This window comes from Lontra canadensis, unplaced genomic scaffold (genome assembly GCF_010015895.1).
Source record: "Lontra canadensis isolate GAN:19392208 unplaced genomic scaffold, GSC_riverotter_1.0 scaffold42, whole genome shotgun sequence".
NCBI lineage: Eukaryota > Metazoa > Chordata > Mammalia > Carnivora > Mustelidae > Lontra > Lontra canadensis.
In genome coordinates this window covers 2,786,865-2,813,115 of record NW_022631036.1, presented here as the reverse complement: position 1 = coordinate 2,813,115, position 26,251 = coordinate 2,786,865, and the positions used below count along the sequence as shown (strand labels likewise).

The following is a 26,251-nucleotide window of genomic DNA, read 5'->3' as shown; positions in this document are numbered from 1 at the left end:
TTTTAAGATTTTATTTATTTGAGGGATGCCTGGGCGCCTCAGTTGGTTAAGCGGCTGCCTTCAGCTCAGGTCATGATCCCAGTGTCCTGGGATCGAGTCCCACATCCGGCTCCTTGCTCGGCAGGGAGCCTGCTTCGCCCTCTGCCTCTGCCTGCCATTCTGTCTGCCTGTGCTCGCTCTCCCTCTCTCTCTCTAATAAATAAATAAAATCTTAAAATTTTTTTTTTATTTATTTGAGACAGAATGAACAATGGAAAGGGTCAGAGGGAGAGCGGGAGAAGCAGATTTTTCACTGAGCAGGGAGTGGATGCGGAACTTGATCTCCATAACCTGAGTGGAAGGTCGATGTTTAACCCACTGAGCCACCCAGGCGCCCCTTCCCTAGGATTTTTTTTTTTTTTTAAGATTTTACTTATTTATCAGAGAGAGAGAGACAGAGACAGAGAGAGGGAACACAAGCAGGGGGAGTGAGAGAGGGAGAAGCAGGCTTCCTGGCTGAGCAAGGAACCTGATGTGGGGCTCGACCCCAGGACCCTTGGATCATGACTGGAGCTGAAGATAGACACTTAAGGACTGAGCTGCCCAGGCGCCCCTTCCTAGGATTTTCTTAGTAACATTTCTTTTTTCCCGTTTCCTTTATTGTAAGAATACAGTATATAACATATAACACACACAATGTATATTATCTGAGTATGTTATCCATAAAGTTTCCAGTCAACGGTAGGCTATTAGTAATTAAGTTTGCGGGGAGTCAAAAGTTATGTGTGGATTTTCTGCTGCATGGGACCTGGGTGCCCCTAACCCTGTCGCTGTTGAAAGGTGACTGTATTTGTTTATACGCTGAGAAGCAGCAGCCAGTTTTTGGAAACGCAAGAAAATGAAGGAAAAATTGTCAGAGCAGGGTCTTGAGAAGATGGATTTTAGTCAGCAGCTAACTGAATTAGTTGTTGAGGAAAAGAACGCTTTAAAATGAGGGAAGTGGGAATATAAAGGTAGAGAAATTTGTTGGCTGGGGGGTAGGGGACAGGGCGCTGAGAAAGTTTTAGTTGGTAGTGAGTCGTCGGGGAACAAGGAGGAGAGGGGACATACGAACGTAAGAGGCGCGGGGAAGACTGGAGATCCCTTCCACCGTGGCTTGGAGAAGGTACGAACGAGGACCCCGTCACACAGCCAAGCACTCGCGGCCCCTCCGAGGCTGAAGAGAACGGGCCGGGTGGGGGTGGGGGGCGCAGGTCAGCACACGCAGCCTCCGCTACAGCCGCACTAGGCTGCGGGGTGGTCCGCGCGGGAAGGACAGGGCGCCGAGTCCACCCCTGTGGGAGCTGTCACCGAGGCACGTGGGGCGAGGGGTCCAGTTGTGGGCCAGAGCACGAAGTGCAGACGCACTGGGCGGGCAGCAAAGGAAGGTAAAACCGGGGGCGCCTGGGTGGCTCAGTCAGTTAAGCCTCTGCCCTCGGCTCAGGTCATGATCTCAGGGTCCTGGGATCGAGCCCCACATCGGGCTCTCTGCTCAGCAGGGAGCCTGCTTCCTCCTCTCTGTCTCTCTGCCTATTGTGATCTCTGTCAGACAAATAAAATCTTAAAAAAAAAAAAAAAAAAAAAAAGCCGGAGGGGCCCTGGCGCCTGGAGGAGCGGAACAGCGCGGGGAGGAAGGGAGCCGGGCGCAAGGCGGCGGTCCCGCAGGAGAGGGTGGACGTGGAAGGTCTCGGAGGCGGCCCTGTCCTGAGTGAGGTTGGGAAGGCTACACGGGTTTTCCACACGAAGTCCGCAGGGACGGGGAGAAGCAATCCGTTAACAGAGGCGAGCCCGGCAGGCGGAGGGACGCAGCCCCGGGGCCGGCGCAGGAGCGCGAGCAGCGGCGGCAGCCCCTGGACGGTGCTCGCCGAGCCGCGGGCGGGCTGCGCTCCTCTCCGGAAGGCTGCCCGGAGCCGCGGCCGAGAGAGCAGTTAGAGCGAGGAAGCCGGCGCGGGCAGGGTGTTTGCCGTGTGGCGGCTGCTCCAGAAAGCAGGGAGCTCAGATGGGCGGGGAGCGGTGGTGGGGAAGAGGTCCCGGCGGAGAGAGGCGGGAAACCGGGAGGGCAGGCCGCATGCGCTGGTGTTGGAGGCTGGGACGGAGGCGTCCCTGGACGCAGGCTTCGGCGTGGCACCCTCCGCCCCAGCACAGCTTCTCCCTGACACCAGAGCTAGACTGTAAAAGGGGCGCCTGGCTGGCTCGGGTCGGTGGAGCCCCGACTCTTGACCTTGACGTTGTGAGTTGGAGCCCCACCTCGGGTGTGGAGGTTACTTTTAAAAAGTCGTCATTTTAAAAGCCTTGAATCTAAAACTAAACCTTGAATCTAGCGGGAATTTAGTGGCTTAGTGTGAGGCATATCCACCACAACCTGCCGCCAGCAGCGCAGCCAGAGCCATTCTTTTATTTTAAAATTTTCAGTCAGAAGACAGCAATTATGGTGTTGAGATAGTAGGGGAGAAGAAAGATGAATAGGATGGATACGCTGTGGTTCCTCATCTCAAAGAACTGACATGATCTGATATATCTGTGGGATCGTGCTCATCGTACACGCGGTTACATACATAGTTTTAAAATACCTGTTATTTATTCTGGTAAAAAATAAAATGTGTCTACCAAGAAAATTCATACAATATGAAAAAATAAATGGTTTTAAAAAAGCCGTTATCTACAATGATCATTGCTAGCAGTTTGATGTTTATCCTTCCACACTTTAAAATGAAAAATGTTGTTGATTTAATCATGCTAAGAAGTCCCTCAAACCTTAGCGAAAGCCGTATACACAGGGTGTGTGTGTGTGTGTGTGTGTGTACACGCGCTTGGGTTTAAAGGGTCAGATTATGCATCCTGTTTATAGTCTGTTTTTGAAACTCATATTGTGGGCATATTTTATGTAGATATATAATCATTCAGTGAGTTACAGATTTACATTTATGTTTGTAATGGCTATACAGTATTCTATTTCATGGAAGTTATAATTTATTTACTAGTCTATTTATATGTATTCAGGCTATCTAAAATTTGGAGCTATTATAAAAAATTATGTGTATAATATTCTTGTATATGCTTTTGGAAAACTTGCATATCTTCTCAGGAGGAAATTCCTACAAAGGATGTTGGTGGATCAAGGCAAATGCACATTTTACACTGTGATGAGTCGGTGGCTCCCACTGCCCTTAGACAGACTGCAGATTCCTTACCATGATGTTCCCAACCTCCACGGATCTCTCTACCTCATTTCTTGCCATGTCCCCTGACCCCTCATACTCTGCCAGAGCTATATTTGAACCTCTCAGTTGCAGTTTCTGTAATAAATCTTATTTCTCATTTCTAGGGCTTTGCAGGTGTGGTTCCTCTATCATGGAATACTTTTATTTGTTGAGACCCTCAGGGTCTCAGCTTGGACGTCCCATCTGGAAGGTTTTCCTTGCTGCAGTTGTCCTGGTTATTCTTCCTCTCTGAGTCCCCTAGAACCCTGTACCTGGTGTGGAAATTTCATGTTATCCTAGTCACAGCATTGTTTATCTTCACTAAATTGTAATCTCCTTGGAAGTTGAAATAGTGGGGGGCACCTGGGTGGCTCAGTCAGTTAAGCATCTGCCTTTAGCTCAGGTCATGATCCCAGGGTTCTGGTATGGAGCCCCAGCATCAGGCTCCCTGCTCAGGGAATCTGCTTCTCCCTCTCTGTCTGCTCCTTCCCCTCCCCCTTTATGCTTTCTCTCTGTGTCTCAAATAAATAAAATCTTTTTTAAGAAAAAGTTGAAATGGGGGTTTCATCAAAATTGGGCTTCCTCCTCCTAAGTTGTGTACACAAATTAATACTTGTTGCATCAGTGAATGAATAGTAATGACGGAGTCCATCTCCTTATCTGACTCTTCCCTTTCCCCGTCATGGTTGTGGTAGGGGTGCGGGAGTTCTTATGTTACCAGAGTGGCCCAACTAAGTTTACATCAAGTGTAGGATTTGTGTCATTTGCTTTTCACTCTCCTTAGAGTTGTCACAGGGTAGAGAAAAAAGGCTTCATGAAAGTAAGGAAGAAAATTGAAATATCTAGAGTGTAAGTCCTTATAAAATGACAACTGGGGTTAACTACAGCAGAATCAAATGAATCTATCTTTAAAAGGTTTTATAAAGATTTACTTACCTTTTTGATTAAAAGTTTATCCATTGGGGCACCTGGGTGGCTCAGTGGGTTAAAGCCTCTGCCTTCAGCTCGGTTCATGATCCCAGGGTCCTGGGATCGAGCCCCACATCCCCACATCGGGCTTTCTGCTCAGCAGGAAGCCTGCTTCCTCCTCTCTCTCTGCCTGCCTCTCTGCCTACTTGTGAGCCGTCTGTCAAATAAATAAATAAAATCTTAAAAAAAAAAGTTTATCCATTGAAATAGATGCTTTCTTGATAGTTCTCAAGCAAGTTTCTTTTGGTTTTAAAATATGAAATCCTCTTCAACGTAGCTGAAGATAAAAAGGGAACTGTATTTGGAAGGACACACTGTCTAGGAGAATCAAAGGCGACAAGTGAACAGGGTACCCAGAAAGGGTGGACCTCAGGTGGTCTCTCTTGGGCTCTTTCTATATTGCTGTTCCCTTCATTCCTCTCCTCAGACCTGTTCTCCCTGGGTCAGTGTAAGTGGAGTGTGCCAGTGCAGTGAGTTACAGAATGGGGATGGGGCGGACCGGGTCCTGTGGCATAAAAATGGATATTAGATAATTCATCTTGGGGTGATGGAAGAAAAAGATTTAGTTCTCAGAGAAGATTAAATGGTTATTGGACTGGAAGGATAAATGAAAAAACATCTGCTATAGACTACCCTGCTTTGATATTAAGTCTGACTCTTTTCTGCTTAAATAACATTATGCATGGTCCATGGTAAATTGTAATTTCTGTTTCTATTGGATTTTGGCCAGATATGGCCTCTATGCTATAAAAATATGTAATTACTGTGGTGCTCTGGGAAGAACGTGTATCTTCTCATGTTCCAAACAATACAGAAGAAATACATTATCATGTAAAAATTTTATAATCATTTTTATGAAGAATACTTACCTATAAATATAACTTCAGTTTCAAAAACTAACAATTCTGTTATGTTTTGTTTACAGGTCATGCCTTGACTGCATTGGCAAAAATGCTTTAATTTTAGAAAGTCAGATATCTTTATTACCTCCTAAACTTCTGCAACAAGTAGTCAAAAAAATAACATTTTGGACTGCAGCTAATCACCGGGAAGAACAAAGAGCCCAAAAAGAAGAAACAGAAAATAAGTATCAGTGGATCACTAGCAATTAAATTGTTATATACTCTATATATTTAACATGTGTAAACATTTTAATCAGACTGTATATTTACCCCCCCCCCAAATTGGAGGCTTTATTTAGAAGATAAAATCTGAAGCAAAAATGCTATGTTAAAGTGATTATATGTCATGGAATATATGGGAATAAGATGTGAATGGAAAATTAATTTATATTTATATTTGTAAACTAATTTCCTAATAAGCTGTAGGAAGAAATATACTTTCTGAAAGTAAGTACAGTTGTAAGAGATTTTTAACTCACTGTTAAAAGTTTATATGAATTTGACAAGAATGAGATAATAACCCAAGGACTGTAGAAATCCCCCAACATAATAATAGATAGATAGATAAAAACACTATATATCAACTTTCAGAAAGAATAGATTTTCTCAAGCCACTTTAAAATTATCTACAGCTTCCAAAAAAAAAAAATTATCTACAGCTTCTCATTAAATAACCCAGTTATTTAAAAACATCTCCCTGAATAACGGATCCATCTGGGCAAAATGATAAAATGGGCAAACACTAGTATGTGTTCAGTACTGGCCTCCTGCCCTTCAGTGCTTACCTAGCAAAGTCTCTCATTAAACATCATCATAACTTTTCCTCACCTTTACTTGAGGAGCAAAATAAATGTCTTCAACTGTCTCTCCATTACCCTTAAGTCATTAATTTGTCCAAATTGGTAGATATAAAGACCATGTTTTAAAATATCTAAAGTGGAGGTTTACTTATCATACAGACTTTTAAATATTGACAAGCAGTAGATGTATTAACTTCCCAGACACGTTAAAATACATTGTTGCCTTGGAAGAATTCTCCTAGTTTCTGTAAGTAATGAAATGAGATGGTCACCTGCATAGAAACCCTGCTATTTGGCTCACACCATCCTACAGAGCTGGTCCTCAAGACCCACCATATTGGACATATGTTCTCTTTCCACTGACTGTCAGTATTAACTGCCTCTACGGAAACGGCCCACTGTCTTTATATTCCTTCAACCAGTACTTTTGCCATAATTAAGTTACTCATTATTATCAGTTATACCCTTCCATTGAATTACTAATAACAATGAATTATTAAAAAGCTCAGTACATGAAATTATTCTCCATAACAGTACCATTCAAGTTATCCCTAAAACTTAAAACATTAGAGAGAATATATTTCTATATTGAAATAAATATATAATTTATAATAATTATAGTAGCTCATTAAATTTTATAGATATATTTTATATACACACACACACATACACCATATTTTGGATGTGTAAAGCTTTTATTTATGTATTGAAATACTTTGTGCTTACATTTTATTTATTATATGAACTATATAGATATACTATTTTCCTAGTTTTATTAGTGTGAACCAGTCATTAGAGTTGATGGTGCAAACAATATTTCAGTGTAAGTTTTTTCTTTTTTTTTAATTTTCTTTACTATTTTTAGGCTGAATAACAGATTTAGAAAACGAATCTCTCAGGCAATATACATCTTAGAAGTAATTATTATATGAACTTATGTTACCAGCATTTTTAAGGGAAAAATATCAAAACCTATTCGACAGTGATAGATGAGAGTGAATGGAATGAACATCTTTTAAAATGTGGATCATGTGAATTTAAATTCTAGATTATGCAGATACCTTCCGAAGCCTCTTAGAAAAGCACTTCCGGTTTGAAATGGTTTACTTTAAAAACAAAATGTTATATTAGTCACCATACAGTACATCATTAGTTTCTGATATAGTATTCCATGATTCATTGTTTGCATATAACACCCAGTCTTCCAATCAATATGTGCCCTCCTTAATACCCATCACTGGGCTCGTCCATCCCCCCCTTCCCCCCTCCTCTCTAAAACCCTCAGTTCGTTTCCTGGAGTCATAGTTTCTCATGGTTCATCTCCCCCTCCATTTCTCCCCCCTTCATTTTTCCCTTCCTTCTCCTAATGTCCTCCGTGCTATTCCTTACGTGTGAAACCACATAATAATTGACTTTCTCTGCCTGATTCATTTCACTCAGCATAATCTCCTCTAGTTCCATCCACAATGATGGCAAAAGTTGGGGATTCATCCTTTCTGATGACTGAGTAATATCCCATTGTGTATATGGACCGCACTTAGAAGGTTAAAAGTTGGATTAACCCCTCAAAATAAACTATCATTTAAGCTTCAACAGAAATCTATTATCTGTGGCACACAAAACTTTTGACTTACTATACTGTGCTGCTTTGAGAACTTGTATGTCCTGAGGTGGGAGCCCCATTAGTAGGAAGAGCAGAACATTCTGATCTTTACCTTCAAGCTCCAAAAGTTCGCTTAAACCAGAATTATTTTGAAGGCTCAAAGCCAAGCAGTGTTAATTCCTCACTTCTCCCCAGCTGATGCTTTACTATCAACTTTAGTGCTGCTGATCTCCTCAGCAGCAAGACAGCAACAACTCATAACTTCCTCTCTGAGCTCCCATCATAGGCTCCCTGTTTGAAAAACAACTCTGCAGGGGTTGATAGGTTTTTTGGGTTTTTTTCAGATGGTTCACAGAATAGGTTTCTAATCTGGTTCTCAAGGGAAAAGATTTCCGGCCATCTATATTATGGATATTCTCAGGAAATTCTTCCCATTGTCAGGAATAATTCTTTTGAGTATTACCATCTTTAGTACGATATAGTCAATAACACATCAAAGTTAGGGTATATTTTTTCCCAAATAGTATCTTTGCGCACACACCTTTAAAAAATGATTAGCCTTTGGACAGAAGTGTAAAATTATTCTTTAGAACTTTGTGCCTTCTCTCTGGACACAAAGTAATGCTTTCACTAATGCATTATATTGTATGTGTGTATGAGAGAAATCGTATAAACTAAGATAGAATAATTTTCAGGATAGTATATACTATGACAAGTTAAAATTTTTTGACATCAGAGCATTTCAAAAGAAAAGCAGTTTTAAGAAACGTTATGCTCTCTGCCCACCTTGTGTGTGTGAACACACGTGCACACGCTTGTTTTTTCATTGTATTAATGTGATTGTATGGGAATTTCTGGTTTGATGAGGTTTTCACACAGTCCAGCACGTGGGAACAGCAAGAACATTTACTATCCCCCTGTTACAGACTGAATATTCGTGTTTCCCCCAAATTCATATGTTGATAACTCTGATCCTCAGTCAGTGTAGTATTTGGAGGTGGGGTATTCAGGAGGTAAATAGGATTAGATGAGGTCATGAGGGTAATGGTGGATAATTATGGGTAATCCCATGATGGGGTTATTGTCTTTCTAAGAAGGGGCAAAGAGGAGGAATGGGAAGGCAGCCATCTATGAGCCAGGAGGAGGGCCCCCACCTAGAATCCAATCTGCCAACGCCTTGATCTTGGACTTCCCAGTCTCTAGAACTAGGAGAAATAGATGTCTGTTTTTCAAACCATCCAGTATGTGATATTTTGTTATAGCAGCCAAGCTAAGACACACTGGAAGTCCAAAGTTTACATTAGGGTTCGCTCTTGGTGATATACATTCTACGAGTTTAGACATACGTGTAACAGCATGTAACTTCCATTATAGTAGCATATAAAATCATTTCACTGCCCTAAAATTGGTCTGTGCTCTGTTCATTCATTTCTCCCTCCCCACTAACCCCTGGCAACCACATCTTTTTACTCCATAGTTTTGCCTTTTCCACAGTCATATAGTTGGAATCATACAGTATGTAGCCTTTCCAAGTTGGCGTTTTTCAGTAGCAATAAGCATTTAAATTTCCTCTGTACGTTTTCAGGGCTTGAAAAGATAGCTCCTTTCTTTTTAGCAGTGAATGATATCCCGTTGTCTGGATGTGCCAGAATAATTCTTTTAGGATTTTCTACATAGGTAATTACTAGTAAGGACAATCCAGTATGGTGTTGGAAAGTAGTTGTGAGAGGAGACATTGTTTCATTGTTCCAATCTTAGTAGGAACACTTTGAGTTTCTCACCACTAAGTATGATGGGAACTGTAGGTTTTTGTAGTTGTTCTTTTTCAAGTTGAGGAAGTTTCTCTCTATTCCTAGTTTGCTGAGAATTTTTGTAAAGATTTTATTTTTATTTATTAGAGAGAGAGGAGAGCAAGAGTGGGAGTGGAGTAGAGGGAGAGGGACAAGCGGACTCCACACAGAACATGGAGCCTATAACCTGAGCTGAAACTGAGTCAGACACCCAACCGACTGAATCACCCAGCTGCCCCTTGCCAACAGTTTTTATCCTGAATAGGAGTTAAATAATTTTTCGCCTCTATTGATAGGATCATTTGCTTTTTCTTTAGCTTACTGATATGGTGGATTCCATTAGCTGCTTTTTCAGTGTTGAACAGCTTTACATATTGGGGATAAGTCTTACTTGATCATGGCATATCTTTTTTAAATATTTGGATTTGATTTACTAATATTTTGGTGAAGATTTTTGCATCTATGCTCATGAGCAATATTGGCCTGTCCTTTTCTTGTGATGTCTGTGTCTGGTTTTAATATTAGGGTAATGTGGGGCACCTGGGTGGCTCAGGTCATGGATCCCAGGGTCCCAGCTGAGCGGGAAGCCTGCTTCTCCCTTTCCCACTTCCCCCTGCTTGTATTCCCTCTCTCGCTGTCAAATAAATAAAACCTTAAAAAATATAATAGGGCAATGCTGGCCTCAGAATGGGTTAGGAATGTATTCTCTCTGCTTCTATCTTATTAAATAGATTGTAGAAAATTGATACCCGTTCTTTAAATGTTTATTAGAATTTACCAGTGAACCCATGTGGGCCTGTTGTTTTCAGTTTTGGTACGTTATTATTGATTCAATTTCTTTAATAGACCTAGGCTTATTCAGATTGTCTATGTTTTATGTGAGTTTTGGCAGGTTGTGTCTTTCAAGGACACAACCATTTCATCTAGGTTATCAAATACAGGGGCAGAGTTGTTCATAATATCTCTTTACTATCCTTTTAATGTTCATGGGAGCTGCAGTGCTGTCCCCTATTTCATATCTGACATTAGAATTTATGTCTTTTCTCTTTTTTTCCTTAGTTAGCCTGGCTAAGTGGCTTATTGATTTTATTGATTTTTTCAAAGAACCAGCTTTTCGTCTTCTCTGCTTATTTCTTAATTTTTACTGATACAGCTCTAAATTTTTACTATTTTCTTCCACTTGGATTTAATTTGCTCTTCTTTGGTTTCCTAAGATGGAAACTTAGATGATTGGTTTTAGATCTTTCTTCTTTTCTAATATATGCATTCAGTGCTATAAATTTCCCTCTAAGCATTGCTTTCACTCATCCTACAAATTTTGATAAATTGTAATCATATGGGCAGTGACTAGGGAAAGAGTTTCAGGCTATGAAAATTTGAGTCAGGAAAGCCTCTGTTACTGTTCAAAGTATTTCTCCCAAGTAGTGGTCCCAGCGTGAAAGTCGGGGGAAAAGACAGGATGAAGCAGACTCCTCTCACCAAACACATCCAGGTAAAGAGGCACCATGACTCTGGGGATTTAAGATGTATTTTGGTCCAACCCTGACAGGTGAGGAATCAAGTTTTGGTTACAATAATTCTTCATTTTCTTTACCTAATTTAAATGTATCATACAAAATGTAAGACAAAACAGTAACTGTGTGTAAACAGGATTTGCCATCCTCCCTTAAGGGCTGGCCCCCAATGGTTTCTGATGTACTTTTTTTTTTCTTTTTTTCTTTTTTTAACTTTGACAGACAGCGAGAGAGGGAACACAAGCGGGGGAGTGGGAAAGGGAGAAGCAGGCTTCCCGCAGGGCAAGGAGCCCGATGTGGGGCTAATCCTAGGTCCCTGGTATTATGACCTGAGCCGAAAGCAGATGCCTAAGTACTGAGCCAACCAGGCGCCCCTGATGTACTTTTTGAGGACTATTTCCAAACTGGGTGAAGGATGCTGCGCTAAGGTCTTTGCTGAGCCAGAAGAGCTCAGCGAGCGGAGATGCCAGGAACCGCTCCGCGGGGATGGGGAGCCCCCGGCGCCCCCGCGCGCTAGCAAGCGGGCTGGCAGCAGACGGGAGGGCCACGTGCCACGCGTGGTGGTCACAGGAAAACAGGGCACGGACTCTTCTGTTGGAGAAACTGAGACCAGAAACTTACTGAGCAATGTCACTACCCCTTTTCGGACTGTGAGCCCTTTGAGAACATTCCTCAATCACATGAGGACTAACCGGTTAAAATTTTTCTTTTTTCTTCCGAGAATTCGGCTACAGTTCTCATCATCCTTGCAGCGCCCGCAGTGAGAGGAGGCTCGGAGCGTGTTTGGAGCTCGGTCACATACCGCTTCGGAGCCCGGCCGGTAGCGGGCCAGCGAGCGCCGGCGGCAGCGGCGGGAGGACCCGGCGCTGGGGGCGCTGAGCACCCGCCGCGCTTCCGGAGGCCGGCGGGCGGCGTCAGCGGAACGGGCGGTTCCGGCCGCAGCGTAAACAAGGGCCGGCGGCGGCGGGAGGCGAGGTGGAGGCGGGGCGGGCGGGCTGGAAGCTAGGCTTGGCCCCGAGTAGACCCTTTTTGCGCCGTGCTCCCGGCGGGACCCCGCCGCTGCCGCCGCCGCCGCCCCCGGACCGCGACCCCGCGGCGCAGCCCAGGCTGCCGAGAGGCTGTCCTCGCTGAGGAGGGCTGGGAGGGCGCGGGCGGCGAGCGGGCGGCCAGCGAGCGGCCTTGACGCCGACCCTTTCGCCGCCGCCTTCTGCTCGCCTCTCGCCGCCGTGCATCTCTTCCTTTTCCTTTGTCTCTTCCCCCCTCGCGCGTGTGAGGATTGTTGGTGAACAAAAGTGCAGCCTCAAGATGGCTGATGGCAACGAAGATCTGCGGGCGGACGACTTGCCGGGGCCAGCCTATGAGGGCTACGAGTCCATGGAGCTCGCCTGCCCGGCCGAGCGCAGCGGCCACGTAGCGGTGGGCGACGGGCGCCACATGTTCGTCTGGGGCGGCTACAAGGTCAGTGGGCGGGCGGCCGAGGCGGCCGTCGCTCGGCTGGTCCCCGAGTCCGGGTCCGCGGGCAGGCCAGAGCGGCCGCCCCGTGCGCCCCCGCGACGCGACTCTGCCCGTCCGTGCATTTTTAGCGCGATCGGGGGTCTCCTCGCCGGTCCCCCAGCCGGTCCCGACGCGCCTGGGCTGTTGTCACGCTAGCCCGCCGCTTCCAAAGCCTGCGCGACCCCCGGCCCCCAGGCGCTGGTGGAAGTTGGAGCGTTATTTGGGGGAGGGCGCGTTGGGTGGCGAACGGCCCCGAGCGTGTTTTGTTTTAAAAGGTGGGGGGGTGGGCAGTGTAAGAGGTGACGTGTGATGTCACCCTTAACCGTTTATCTGGCTCGCTGGGGAGCACTTCACCCTCTGGAGCTGAGGTCATTTGGTCCACGGATTCTGTTGCCCGCTTATGGGGTAACTGAGGTCTGGGAAAACTCCCTGGAATTCCCGAAAGCCGCAGGAATCGCCTAATTCCACCTTCCCTTCTGCTCAGGAGTCCTAGCACACCTGTGCAGATGGCCGTCACCTGTTGTGTGAACATTGTAGGACTGGTTTCCTTTCGGTTTCAGCCTAACATTTTTCAGAAGAAACCCTTGTCAAGAAAAGTAACGGAAAGGGCTCCGCCAAAACAAAACAAAAACCGGCAACAATTGTAACCACCAAATCAGTTCTTTTACTCCTAATCATAAGCAATGGGATTGGTTACCAGCTGAGAGCCAGTTGCATTTCTTGCTGCCTCTGGCTGGGGAATCCTCCCCAGATGTCTCCTATTTAAACCTTGTTCACTACTACTTCTGCCTTTCTGCTGTTAGAGCTTCTCAGTAACCGCGTTCTAGAATTTGCTCATTGCACTTACTGGCGTGGCTCTGATCCATTCCTACCAAAAATACTCTTTTTTAGTCCGTTTTGGTCTTAAAATTGATTTCCCCACCCCCGTTTGCTTGAAATCTGGTCCACTACAGCTGTGCCTTTGATGATTTATTTTGACTCTGGTAATAGAGTTCAGCTTCTTGCACAGCTGACCTGATCATAGCTGATAACTGTCAAAAAAGGCAGATGGAATAAGCTGCTATGGCTGTCCTCATGAATTCATTTAGTTTAGCAAGAGCATTTTTGGGGGGGGCAGTCCTAATTAATCTGCAGTGTTTTCCTCAGGGTCCAATGAGTATGTGTTTAGAGGCAGGTACTTGGTAGGAGGAAGGGGGGCAAGTATGTAGAGACACTTACTAAACTGTAAATAATTCTATTGGAGAAGTCAGCCTGTTAATCACACTTTGGTCTAAGCTACTTATTCATAATTCTGTTTGTAGAAATCAGCGTTGAGGGAATAGGACTTGACTTCCGGGAGTAGGGCTACTAGGGGGTGTTGTCAGGAAGATTTTTGGTGAATTTTTGAGGGCCTGGATGCCTAGGACTTAAGCAGGAGGCAGGCATGCTCAATGAAGTCAGTGGGTGGTTCCAAAATAGGCTGTCCCCAGTGTTTTGGCTAGAACCCTGAGAAGCCTTTGGAGATTGTTTTGAAGGCAATAAATCTTAGCTTCCTGGACAATAGTGTGTTCTCCTCTTTGGGTGAGGCTGGTCTATCCCCGCTCAGCCTGCTGTCTTGCTTCCAGCCTTCTCTTCACTTGTTAAGTGGTGGAATAGAAAATGTTTACATGGCCACCTCCTTGATTTCTGTATACTGCTTACTATACAAGCTTATTGGACTCTGACACCCATTCTCCGTGAACTGCTGTTGTTCACGCACATGTTGACATTGTTCAAAAAGTGACCAGGGAGGTTCAAAGGTTATGGAGGTTGGACCTCAATTGCAGTTGGAAATTCAAGGAAAGGAGGGTTGAATCCTGGTTCCACTGTTACTTACAAGTAACTTTGGGCAAATTACTTACCTCTCTAAAGAAAAAAAACAAAAAACCTGTTTTCTTGTAGTAACTGCTTTTGAGGGTTGTTGAGAGGATTAAATGAAGTAATCCACTGAAAGAGCTCAGCTAGTTCTGACATACGGTAAGCACATTTTGTTAAGAATTACTGACTGAAGGGAACTGGAGCAGAAGAAGGAACTTAAAATTTTGCATATGGACTTAATTACACATGTGCAGTTCTGCCCCGTTCCTTGGTAGAGAACAAATGGATGCAAGGAGAAAATGGCTAGAAAGTGATGTTGTGTGTTAGTGGGTCAGGCACTTACACAGTAGACCGGTTTGTATCATGCAAGGCACAGGCAACCTCTCCTAAAGTCACGCAGCTGAAAGTTGGAGCGTTGTCTGTTCAGCATGAAGTGGCCTTGGAGATTTCCCGGAGATCTCTCAACTGTCTGCGTTATCGCAACTGCTCTATCAAAAAAGCTTGAACTCAGGGTTGGGTTGTCTGTATTACCTTGAGTATGTGGCATGGGGTAGGGATGGTTGTCCATTTGATGGAATTGAATTGTAAGGCCTATTTAACTTCTCATAACTCTCATTAGTATCTCAAGATAGATATGAAAAGTACACAATAGTGCCTCTTTAGAATAAATTATTTTTTATATTTGCTATTTTTTTATTCTTAGAGTAATCAAGTCAGAGGACTATATGACTTTTATCTGCCTAGAGAAGAACTATGGATCTACAACATGGAGACTGGAAGATGGTAACTGTGGATATTATGAGGGAGACTAAAAAGTTCAAATAAGATTGCAAATAAAAAGAAACTCTAGGGGGGCGCCTGGGTGGATCAGTGGGTTAAAGTCTCTGCCTTCGGCTCAGGTCATGGTCCCAGGACCTGGGATCGAGCCCCCCCCAGCATCAGGCACTCCGCTCAGCAGGGAGCCTGCTTCCTCCTCTCTCTCTGCCTGCCTCTCTGCCTACTTGTGATCTCTGTCAAATAAATAAATAAAATCTTTAAAAAAAAAAAAAAAGAAACAAAACTCTAGGGGTGTCTGGGTGGCTCCGTCATTTAAGTGTCTGACTCTTAGTTTTGGCTCAGGTCATGATCTCAGGATCGTGAGATCGAGCCCCAACTTAGGCTCCATGTTCAGCAGGGAATCTGCTTGGACATTCTCTCCCTCTCCCCTCTCTCTCTCTAAAATAAAATAAACCTTAAATAAAAAAAAAAAAAACCCTCTGTAAAGCCCATTCTATTAGAATAAAAAGATCTTATTTGAAGATACAAAACTGTTCTAAAAACAATGTTCTGCTAGTTCAGCTTAGCTGCTAAGCTTAGATACATTAGCAGTTCTTCAGTTGTTCAGTAATTTGGTACTTTCATGACCTTGGAAGACACTTCTGTCCAGGGCTCTATAAAGTATCCTTGTAATATTAAAGAAATAGAGGCTTCAGGTCCTGGAACGGATATACGGTAAAAGTTCCATATATATTTTTTCAAGATATTGTATCTTCTGTTATATGGTAAATGAGAAAAGGTCTGCTAGAAATAAAGGTGGTATTATAATGAGCCCTAACATTAAAATTTCAATGCAGGTATCTTTAAAATACTTAACAAAAAACAAACCACTAACCTAAATCTGCCTTCCATACAACTGGGGATATTCTGAAAAGATCTTTTGCCAGTCTCGTAACAGTGGTACTCGAGTATATTCTTGGCAGAATTAACGTGGTTCTTAAATTGCTGGGTCAGCCATGTTTGGGGATTTATAAAGTAGTCTTCTCCGTGGTTTGCTCTGTTAAGAACTCTGTGCCCTTTACATATTTTGCACATTCTAGATCACAGAACTAGGAGAGTAGTGGTCCCGCCTGATTTAAGAGTTCAACTAAAAAGGCAAGATTATTTCTGTACCTAGCAAATCAGTGTTGATCTGAGCTGTTTTTTTTTTTTTTTTTTTTTTTTTTTAAGAGAGTTGGAAATTTATAATAGTATTCCTTAAGAGGGGAGTTCTACAAACTTCTTAAAACATTCAGCCCCATAAAGGATTTGTAAAAATAACCGTACCAAAACTTAAAGCTTAGCATAAAGTGATAAAATGAGAAGACCTTAACCATTCTATTAATATTCTGAATCCTAAATTTCTTAGACTTTTTGATTCAGATTCATTTTTAGGTTGAGAATGATTTAAGGCATGCAAAGCACTCAGAGGAGTGCCTGGCCTACAGTAAGTACTAACTGCCTGTAATTTTTACATAAGGTCTAGTCATTTGAATGGCTAAAAAGTGACTGAATAAAACATAACTTGAATTAATCGGCCAGGAGTGGGATGAAGTTTTCCTTTGGGGTTCCTGGCTCCCTCAAAACCGAAAACAAAAGAGCCACTGGTTAAGTCAATAAAGAGTTTAGTTTGAGCCACTATGTTCCTTAGCTCCCACGGCCCTTGTGTAGCAGCAGTGGCCCAGGAGTAGCAGCAGCTGGCGCTGCCTGGAGGGCCCGTGAGGAGGAAGAACTCCTTCAGGATTAAATTTAGAGTTACAAGAGACCCTGGGTGTCATCTATTTGGGCAGTGTATTTTATTTTTCCCCTTTGTGGTGGGGATAGAAGAGAAATTGAGTAACTCTTGCATTTCTTTCCTTTTGCAAAACGTTAATTTTTTTTTTCCTGCCCTCAGGAAAAAAATTAACACGGAGGGAGATGTTCCTCCTTCCATGTCAGGAAGCTGTGCTGTGTGCGTAGACAGGGTGCTCTACTTGTTTGGAGGACACCATTCAAGAGGCAACACGAATAAGGTTAGTGTTTCTAAGGATTATGGTTTAAAGCAATTTTACTCTTTTTCAGACAACTTCAGATTTCTAAGGTTAGCCCACACTTACTCCTGTCCCAGCTTAAAAAATATATGTATGTGATAATGGTATGAATGTGCATTTTAGTATTTTGTCTACCAGTCTATATTTTTCTAGGCCTTTGGTAAAATCAACTTTGGTTGATACTTATTTGCAGTGATTTCCTAAGTGGTTTTGTTTGTGCTCTCTGGAGAACCCTGGGGCGTTAGAAGAGTATTAATAAACCAGTTGAAAATGAGATGCAGTCATGAGGGGCAGGGTAAAAAAGAGCAGACCAGAACATTCCTCTAATATGGCACCATAAAATACTATTGTTCAGACTTTGTTGTTTTTTTCCAAATAGGAAAAAGATAACAGTTGTTCTCTCAAGCCAGTAAGACACAAATGTCAGTCAGAAAGGTGCATATGATTTAAGGAGACTCATAAATTTATTTAGCAACTTATCACCTTATACTCTGAACACTCGGTTAGACACTGGAGACACAGAGATGAATGATACAGTCCCCACCCTAGGAACTCACATTCTAAAAGGGACACATACAAGAAATAGATGATTTCAGTAGCATATGAGGAGACAGAGCCTGGCTCACAGTATAATAGCTCAGTAAATATTGTTAAATCTGAAAAAGAATCCTTGACACTGTGTTTGGCAGGATGGAGGAACAGAATAAGGAAAGTCTTCACCCAGGAGGGTTGAATTAAATCATAACTGGAAGGGGTAGCCAAGATACAGATATCAAAGAGGCAGAGGTATAAGCAAATATGTCTTATTCATGGAAATGCCAGGTGGTTTGGTGTGGTTGGAGCATTCAGCTGACATAGTTGTAAACTATACTCCTAGGTGCTCTACAGATTTCCTTGACAGGCCTTGGGACACTTGTGGAGCGAGCATACTGGTGTCGGGCAGGCTCCAGACCACCCCTCCCAACTGCATTTTAACAAGTGTAGCTCCACTTCAGTGAGGCCCTTGCTGAAGATTTTGTTTGCAGAAAGGGTTCTGTGCACACCCATAGGCTGTGGCAGAACCATGTGTTTTTCAGGGCCAGGAGGAGAAAGGTAACTTTGACACAACATGAAGCAGCTTGGGAAACAAACTGTGGCTTTAGGGCTGGACAGAAAAATAGGAGTAGTTAATGTTATCAAGAAGCTGGGGATATATATATATATATATATATATATATATAGATATATATATATATATATATATATATATATATATATATATATACATACACACACACACACACACACACACACACATACATAAATACACACATATATAATGATCATTTATTCAAGTGCCTGGATGGGAACCCTCTGAAAGAAAGACCAGTACTTAACTGTAGCAGCTAAGGATAAATCTTAAAAGATTAAGTAGGCACTTACACGACATGTTTGTTAAATTCAATTTGAAGGTGAAAGTGCTGAGTTGAAATTTTGGTAATACCATCTTCATACCCATAAATTAGATCAGTATGACTCAAAGTGCCTATGTAATAAGGCACAGAATACAAATCCATGAGGCTACTGGGGAAAAAATGAGCTGAACAGGGTCCTGGTGACTTAGGTAATTTACATTCTGGCATAAGCTCCTTATGTAGACTCAGACCAGTAACAGTCTATAGTCACACTTTTAGGAGAACTGAATTGATGACATTCCTGTTATTGTTAAATCACAATAAAATTAAATGCCAAGTTGAATTTCTTGCACATAACCAAATCTAACTGAAATCATTGCTTCTAACAGTTCTACATGCTGGATTCAAGGTCTACTGACAGAGTATTACAGTGGGAAAGGATTGATTGCCAAGGAATTCCTCCATCATCAAAGGACAAACTTGGTGTCTGGGTATATAAAAACAAGTGAGTTAGCAGCCCTGTAGGTTTGAATTTTTATGTGCAAAATGGTTTGCCATTCAAGTATCCTTAGACAATAACCATTATAACCTTAGAACATACCTTCTAGGGCCCATATGAGGGTTAAGTGAATTAATACACCAAAGTGCTTAACATAGCACCTAAGGTGTAATCAGCCCTAGTAGCCATTATTATGTAAGTGTTTTATATATGTAAGTGTGCCTTCTCAGTAGCATGACAAAAGAAAAACTTCTTGAATCTTCCTAACCTGTGGATGTTTGAATTTTTAGTGTCTTGGCTTTTTATCAAACAGGTTAATATTTTTTGGAGGTTATGGATATTTACCTGAAGATAAAGTTTTGGGAACTTTTGAATTTGATGAAACATCTTTTTGGGTAAGTGAAGTTTTGTTTTTGGATATGGCCTTCTTGGTATGTTGAAAAAATATGTGTCTGCTAGTCTTACTCATTTTGCCTTATTCATAAACCAAACAAAGCTATATAATTTTATAAACATTTGTAAAATAACTCTGATTCTTACTCATTTTTCGTAGAATTCAAGCCACCCAAGAGGATGGAATGATCATGTACATATTTTAGACACTGAAACATTTATCTGGAGTCAGCCTATCACTACTGTGAGTTACTGAAGAATAATGAATTATTAAAGCAAGACTTCTTGGAGGAGAAAGGGTTGGGAGGCGGCAAAAAGGGACAGTTCATTCCTGTTTTTCTGGAGAAGGTCCACTGCCTTCATTATTCTCCAAGGAGCCCACACCTCAAAAAAGTTTAGGGAATATATAAACTAATCCAGTATCCATTATCTAATAGATGTTAAGTGGTATTGTTTGTAACTAGATAAATGACCTAGCACTAGACTGTAATTAAGTTACTCAAAATACTGGATTTCTTTTTCATCTGACACAGGTGTCATATAATATGCTACCTTTAATTTTAAAAGATAGAAATAAGACAAGTGTTCTGTTAGCTAGCACATTCAGTAGTAGACTCAAATGCAGAATTACAGTTCGAAGCTGTAGTACTGCTGTTGTACAGACACGTGCACCTTAGCGTGAAAGCCCAGGTGTCTTGCATATCCTCATCCCATATCCAGAGAAAACTTGTACTTATTTTTAAAAATTTCTTTTGACTTTTATAGGGTAAAGCACCTTCACCTCGTGCTGCCCACGCCTGTGCAACTGTTGGAAACAAAGGCTTTGTGTTTGGAGGCAGATATCGAGTAAGTGTAGGAATAGTTTCAAGGACTTGCTTTTAAGTCATTCAAAATGATAGTTACTTAATTATCCTTTTTCAGGATGCTAGAATGAATGATCTTCACTATCTTAATCTGGATACATGGGAGTGGAACGAATTGTATGTATCACTTTAGATATTTATTTTTAAGAAATTTAATTTTTCTTGTTATCAGTATATAATGTACTTGCTTAAATTTTCTATAACTGAGAACTTAAATAAACATGATGACTAGATCCTTAAAGGAATTTTTTTTAATTTCCCGTTCCTGTGCTGTACCTGGCACATAGCATATGCTCATTGTTGAGAAGAGGTCTGAAGTTGACTGTATCTTCTAAGAACATAGTTAATTCCAAAGCATGTAGCTGTTAATACCAAGAGGTTTTTTAAATTTAAAGTCTCTTTTTTTCATGATTCTATATAAGCTTTAAAAGAAAACTTCTTCAGTATTTCTATTAAATGGGTGCTTTTAAACACAGATTATAACTTAGCTGCTGTTTTCAGAATTCCACAAGGCATATGCCCGGTGGGCCGATCTTGGCACTCACTAACACCAGTTTCTTCAGATCATCTCTTTCTTTTCGGAGGATTTACCACTGATAAACAGCCACTAAGTAAGTCTTTTAAAAATACAAGAAATCATTAAATATCATTCATATGTGATCTATAGATAGCTAGAAAAAATTAGTCTATTTTAGATGTATCAGAGGGCTTTGAGTTTGTTGGAAGGTTTGCTATTAATTTTGATTCCATAACAAACCTGTAATTGTTTTTATATTAGGACATCAATCGATTCTGTCCAGTGCACACTTAAAAGCCCTACTGAAGGATTATAACAGGCAAAGGGCTGGCTTATTTGGTTAATTGCAGAGGGGAAAAAATAAAGGATATATACTTCCTGTTTGTACTCACAATCTGATTTATTACTTTTCTTGCTAAAGCTGTGCCCTTTAATTACCAGCCTCCTGTTGACAAAATAACATACTTCATGGCTATTCTCTTTGCTTCCATCAGGTGATGCCTGGACTTACTGCATCAGTAAAAATGAATGGATACAGTTTAATCATCCCTATACTGAAAAACCAAGGTATGAACTATTTAAAAAGTAATTCTTATACTGAATAATTGAGGTCGATAAAGATGTACAAGACTGGTAATGAGAGAGGAAATTATGGCTGCATTAAATCCCTCATTCTTATAAAAATCCTAGCACTCACTAAGGTTCACATCATACCTCTTGAAAGAAAAAAAAAACAAAACAGTTATCCTAGTATCAAATGCTTTCTCTTCTGTCACTGTGCATAAAAAACAGAGCTGGACTTTGACTTTTGCTGCTGCTTTTATCATAAAATTGATATAGCTAAAATTTATAGTCAAGCGCTTTTCTCAAGTGAATTCAACTGTTTCTATGATTGCCGTTTAAGAAAAGTAACTGGAAAGAAGAGAATTGCAAAACCTTGAACAATGTCAGTGGGAAAAAACTTCCATCAGATTTGCAGTAGCACTAACAAATATTAAGTCAAATCACCCCAAAAGAAGAATTCTTTCTGTTAATGTCAGAATTGTTACAAAAAAATTGCCAGAGGATATGATCTAGTCACAACTGGTATTCAAAGCACATTTAAGTAGGTCAGCCTGCATTTTCCCCCCAAGCCTCTAATTTAAGTACACTTATGCACAAAGGCTTCATTTGGCACAAAAAAATTGTCCATAGAATTACCAGGCCTGATACTTGGGAGTATCTCAGGCAGACTCTGCATCCTTCAGATGTTTTGTATAAGGTCGACTGGCCCTGCTGTGAAAAGATCGAGAGGGCATATACCACACATCTCCCATAAGATTTTTATTGCTAACAAAGACCTAGAGAACAGATCATTCAGTTCAAACCTCTCATTGCATAAATTAGGACTGGACCAGAGAGATAAAATGATAACATCAGATAAAACAGACATTAATTGTTTTTTTTCCCTGGCGTTTGCTACTTAAGATAATTGCTTCTCAACATGTTTCTGGTCTGTACTAAAGAACTCTAGTCTTTATTTCATCATTCTGTTCTGTAGTATAAATTGTCATTTTGGTGTTTGGGTAACTTCAAACTCAAGCTTTTGTTTTAAATACAGATTATGGCATACAGCTTGTGCCAGTGACGAAGGAGAAGTAATTGTTTTTGGTGGATGCGCCAATAACCTTCTTGTCCATCACAGAGCTGTAAGTATACTACCCTAGTTAAAGGACACTTTATAATATTTCTGAAACTTACTTGTGGAGTACTTACTTTTATATGTTTTCTTTCTATTTTTCAGGCACACAGTAATGAAATACTTATATTTTCAGTTCAACCAAAATCTCTTGTAAGGTGAGTAACTTCTTACTGGGTACTTCATTTTAAATTATGCTTTTGAAAAACCAGGTTTATAGATTAAGGGCAATAACAAGCTTTCAATGATATAACTAACTAGTTCCTGTGAAAATCTTTAAAGTGTTTTTTCTGGGGGAGAGGGGCATGCTGTTTTTTCTTAAGTTCTCAAATTATTTTTTTCTTGTCCCCTTTCAGGCTAAGCTTAGAAGCAGTCATTTGCTTTAAGGAAATGTTAGCCAACTCATGGAACTGCCTTCCAAAACACTTACTTCACAGTGTTAATCAGAGGTTTGGTAGTAACAACACTTCTGGATCTTAAGGCTTCATAGATCATGCCTCTGATCCCCTTGCATGGACAGCAATTCTGTAAACATCAAAGAGTGGCATCATTTGTATAATTATATGCATTGTTGTAGTTTGCAGCTTTTTGGTTTTAATGTGCATGTGAATGGCCTAGAGAACCTATTTTTGTGTCTAAAGTTTACAATAAATGTATTTAACACCAGTAACTGTCTTCTGTTAAAGCAAAAGAAAATTAATACTTGGGCTTTTTACCCCAAGGAATGGTTGTTATATTTACTTTTTGGTAACTTCAGGATATATAGCTATAAAAACATTATACTAATTATTATTACCACTCTCAAAATGGTGATGTTATTTTTTAAAATTAGTATTTTTTTAATGGCAAGAGTAGTCTTGTACTTATAACACTAGGCTATATAAAGGTTTTTTTTTTTACATTAATTTCAAATGAAGAAATATTCTCAACAGGACTAAGCTGGTTAAAGAAATTCTGGAAGGTCCAACAGCTGTTCAGTACTTGACCTTATTAATGCTTTGGTATAGGGGTGGGGCAAGTGGTCATATTGACTGTAGGTAGCTATTGTCTAATCATTTAATAATTAACAGTTTTTTAGCTCATCAAAGAATGGGAATGATGTATGACTTAGTTCTCTGTTCTGTTAGGAGATAAGAGGAGCTGGGTCAGGAGTCTTTAGTGATAAGCCTAAAAGTGCACTTATGATATCATAGGTTAAGATAATCTGTAACATGCTGATAATTACTAGAGGTAGAAAATAAATCGGTATAAAACTGAATGAGAGTATGAGAAAGAAATCAGGATGAAAACTGAAGTTGTGTAAATGCACGGAAATGATCAATGCCAATTTTTTCTAGGTGTTATGTGTATTTTAAATCTGGTCTAATATATTTTTTGACAAGTAAAGGCAGAAGGTTTCCAAGACTTAATCCTAAATATTTAACCCCCCCGACACCATACCACCAGAAAAACACAAAACAAAAAAAATCTTTTGACTGGCCTGTGAGGAATAGATATATTAGATCTTCTATACGGCAGACTGGCCTGTGAAGAATAGATATATTAGATCTTCTATACGGCAGACTAACAAGTCAATAGTCTAAGCAACTGAGCCACTTCACTGTCTGACTTCTTTACAACACGAAATGAAAACTTAGTATTAACCTCCCAAATTTCAAGAACCTGTAGGATAACTACAGATATATACAATTAGCATTTAACTGTCCACAAATATTTTAGGAAATCCTATCATAGTGTTTCCTCTCTAAAAAAAACTGGAAAAAAACCCAAAAGTCCTTTTGGCGAATATAGCAAGGCAATGTTTAGTTCATTTTTTTTAAATGTGGAAGTCTTGTTGCACGGTGTTTTCATCTGTGAACTTCCAAAAGGCTATAAAATTGGCTCTTCTCAAATATTTTAGGATTTCATTTCAGCTATTTCCTTTTTACATTCAGAAGATTGGGTGCAGACACTTTGACTTTGCCAGGAATGTTTCTTGATAAATCCGTGTCCTAAAAAAAGAGAATTGCTGAATATCTTCATATTCTATATGGTGGTCAGATTTCTTTTATGACAGTTATGTGTTCTCTGCTGTCAAAAGAAAGGCATTTCCAAAATTTTCAGCTGAAATGATTTTACTTTACACTGCTTCCAGTAAGACATTTTCTACCAAAACAATAACTGCTGCTTACGTCTACTGAATAAAGAACGGAAAGTAGAAAACTAACTGCTAACATTTGTAACAGCACCACCGATCTCCAGACTTCAGGAGGAATACTTTACCTTTACACTGCGAAATAAGTCTTTTTCTCTTGCTGTTGCTTCTTTGGAATGCATGAAATTATTCAAGGCTGTTTTTGCAGCTGTAAGTAGAAAATAGAGTAATCTAGTTCTGTTTTGTGAAAACATGTTCAAAATAGTAATTCAAAAAAATTTTTAAATACCTTTTCCCTTTTTCTGAACTCCAGGAGTAAGTTTCACTTTGTATCTTTAAAAAGGAATTATGTGTGTTACTGAACAGAGATTACAAAACCATTCATAAGTCACTGTTGTGTCAGTAGTTTTGAGTAAACTGTAGATCACTTACTTATAGTTTGTCATGGTGGTGTAAGGGGCACATATTGGAATGGCAAACAGTAATACATCTTCAGGATGTGGCTGTCCAGTCAAAGAGTCAAAGAGATTTTCCTAAAAAGGGAAAACAAAAACAATTATAAAATTCTTAACCAGTCCTAAAGAAGGAAAAGTCCAGTATCTGAATATATTTTTATCTTTTTCTGATAGACTTAAGTCTTAAGCTCTGCTTTCTATTTCTAGGTCCAAAGAATTTAAGGCCAATGGTGTTTATATTCTTTACTACTAAAATTTTTGTCTAGCATAATGAGAAATGAGAAGAATGATTTTCAAAAATAATACTCGTAAATTTGTTGCAGAAAACTACTATGGATTAAAATGATGTATAATAATGACCACAAATAGATTTAAATCCATTGCCTGGGAACGGGACTGATACTTTGGCTACACCAGCAGTTCTTGACTGGGGGGATTTTCTAGCCATTACCCCTCCCCCACCAAACCCACCCAAACCTTTTGCCTGTTCTTACAGGCTTCTTAGAGTTGCCATTTTGTGGGCTGCCTACAAGATTAACCATATTTATTTAGCAACATGAATAAAACTTGGACAAGATGTTTGGGTGCTGAAGTAGTATTTACTGTGTGCCATGGACTTTTCTAAATGCTTTATGTATATTCTCCAAACACTCTCCTGTAGGGACCAATCATCTCCATGCTTCAGATGAGGAAACAGAAGAACAAAAAATAATGCTTTAGGGTTGCAGTTACATGTAGCAAAGTTGGGCTTCAACCCCAGAATGTTGGACTCCAGAGCCTATAACCTTGTCTTAGCCTTAGAAGTTTTAACTAGTTAGAAATTGTGTATCACATATTCTGGGAACTAGACTGTAGTCAGAGTGTCGTAACAGGAACCCCAACATAAAATCATACCTCATTACCCTGTGGATCCAGATCTTGCTCTTCCTGTTCCAAACAAAATTTTAAAAGTCAGCTATAACTTAAATTGAAATTTCACACGATTATGAGGAGAAAAAAAAAAAAAAAAAAACTAATATAACAAGACTATCCCATCTAAACAATAGGTTATGAATCCCAAGCCTGAGTTCTTCAGTGTCCCAAAACTGTTGTGCATCTATTTCAGAGAACAAAGCCATTCAAAGAGAAAAAAGTTCTCTGTAAGCTTTAAAAAAAAAAAAAAAAAAAAAAAAAAAAAAAAAAAACAACTTTGACATGGGGGTGCATGCTAAAATAGGGAAATTAAATTTAAAATGACAATTTTCAATGTTAAAGTGATAAATTGCAATGACAACTAAATTTGATGTCTGCCAAAGGAAAATGGAGAATCCTGGTGAACAGAATTTTTATTTTTTATGCTCTGTTCATTAGTTCTAAGATAAATTTTT

At 40.5% G+C, this 26,251-nt stretch overlaps 3 protein-coding genes across 5 annotated transcripts in view; 2 read left to right on the top strand and 1 right to left on the bottom strand.

The window, feature by feature from the left end:
- KLHDC1 (kelch domain containing 1) overlaps positions 1-5,565 on the top strand; it is a 49,368-nt gene extending 43,803 nt beyond the window's left edge. For both annotated transcript variants that reach the window (XM_032871177.1, XM_032871176.1), the window contains one exon: positions 5,113-5,565. In XM_032871177.1, the coding sequence (XP_032727068.1) occupies positions 5,113-5,299 (187 nt within the window). In that variant the 3' untranslated portion in view covers positions 5,300-5,565. The remainder of the gene's footprint in view (positions 1-5,112) is intronic.
- A 6,219-nt stretch (positions 5,566-11,784) lies between these two features.
- KLHDC2 (kelch domain containing 2) lies at positions 11,785-22,962 on the top strand. 2 transcript variants are annotated; one of them, XM_032871175.1, is made up of 14 exons: positions 12,140-12,254; positions 14,830-14,909; positions 15,983-16,037; positions 16,816-16,933; positions 18,735-18,850; positions 19,158-19,239; positions 19,398-19,481; positions 20,003-20,083; positions 20,159-20,217; positions 20,602-20,711; positions 21,112-21,184; positions 22,218-22,305; positions 22,401-22,453; positions 22,652-22,962. In XM_032871175.1, exons 2-14 carry the CDS (start codon positions 14,852-14,854, stop codon positions 22,773-22,775), a joined length of 1,101 nt encoding a protein of 366 aa, XP_032727066.1. In that variant the 5' UTR covers positions 12,140-12,254; positions 14,830-14,851; the 3' UTR covers positions 22,776-22,962. The 2 variants fall into 2 exon arrangements, with proteins under 2 accessions (XP_032727065.1, XP_032727066.1); XM_032871174.1 differs by lacking the exon at positions 15,983-16,037 and having other exon boundaries at positions 11,785-12,254.
- A 1,189-nt stretch (positions 22,963-24,151) lies between these two features.
- Positions 24,152-26,251, bottom strand: part of NEMF (nuclear export mediator factor) — a 50,476-nt gene continuing 48,376 nt past the window's right edge. Inside the window, exons 29-33 of the mRNA XM_032871173.1 lie at positions 25,779-25,811; positions 24,862-24,962; positions 24,719-24,762; positions 24,558-24,637; positions 24,152-24,286 (exon numbers count right to left, since the gene is read on the bottom strand). Of these exons, the coding sequence (XP_032727064.1) occupies positions 24,209-24,286; positions 24,558-24,637; positions 24,719-24,762; positions 24,862-24,962; positions 25,779-25,811 (336 nt within the window). The 3' untranslated portion in view covers positions 24,152-24,208. The remainder of the gene's footprint in view (positions 24,287-24,557; positions 24,638-24,718; positions 24,763-24,861; positions 24,963-25,778; positions 25,812-26,251) is intronic.

What these genes read in the sequence shown, in the direction of transcription:
- KLHDC2 (XM_032871174.1), top strand. Translation starts at nt 12,102, where the DNA reads ATGGCTGATGGCAACGAAGATCTGCGGGCGGACGACTTGCCGGGGCCA. An exon ending in TCGTCTGGGGCGGCTACAAG is followed by an intron (nt 12,255 to 14,829) that starts GTCAGTGGGCGG and finishes TTTTATTCTTAG; the next exon opens with AGTAATCAAGTCAGAGGACT. An exon ending in ACATGGGAGTGGAACGAATT is followed by an intron (nt 20,218 to 20,601) that starts GTATGTATCACT and finishes TGCTGTTTTCAG; the next exon opens with AATTCCACAAGGCATATGCC.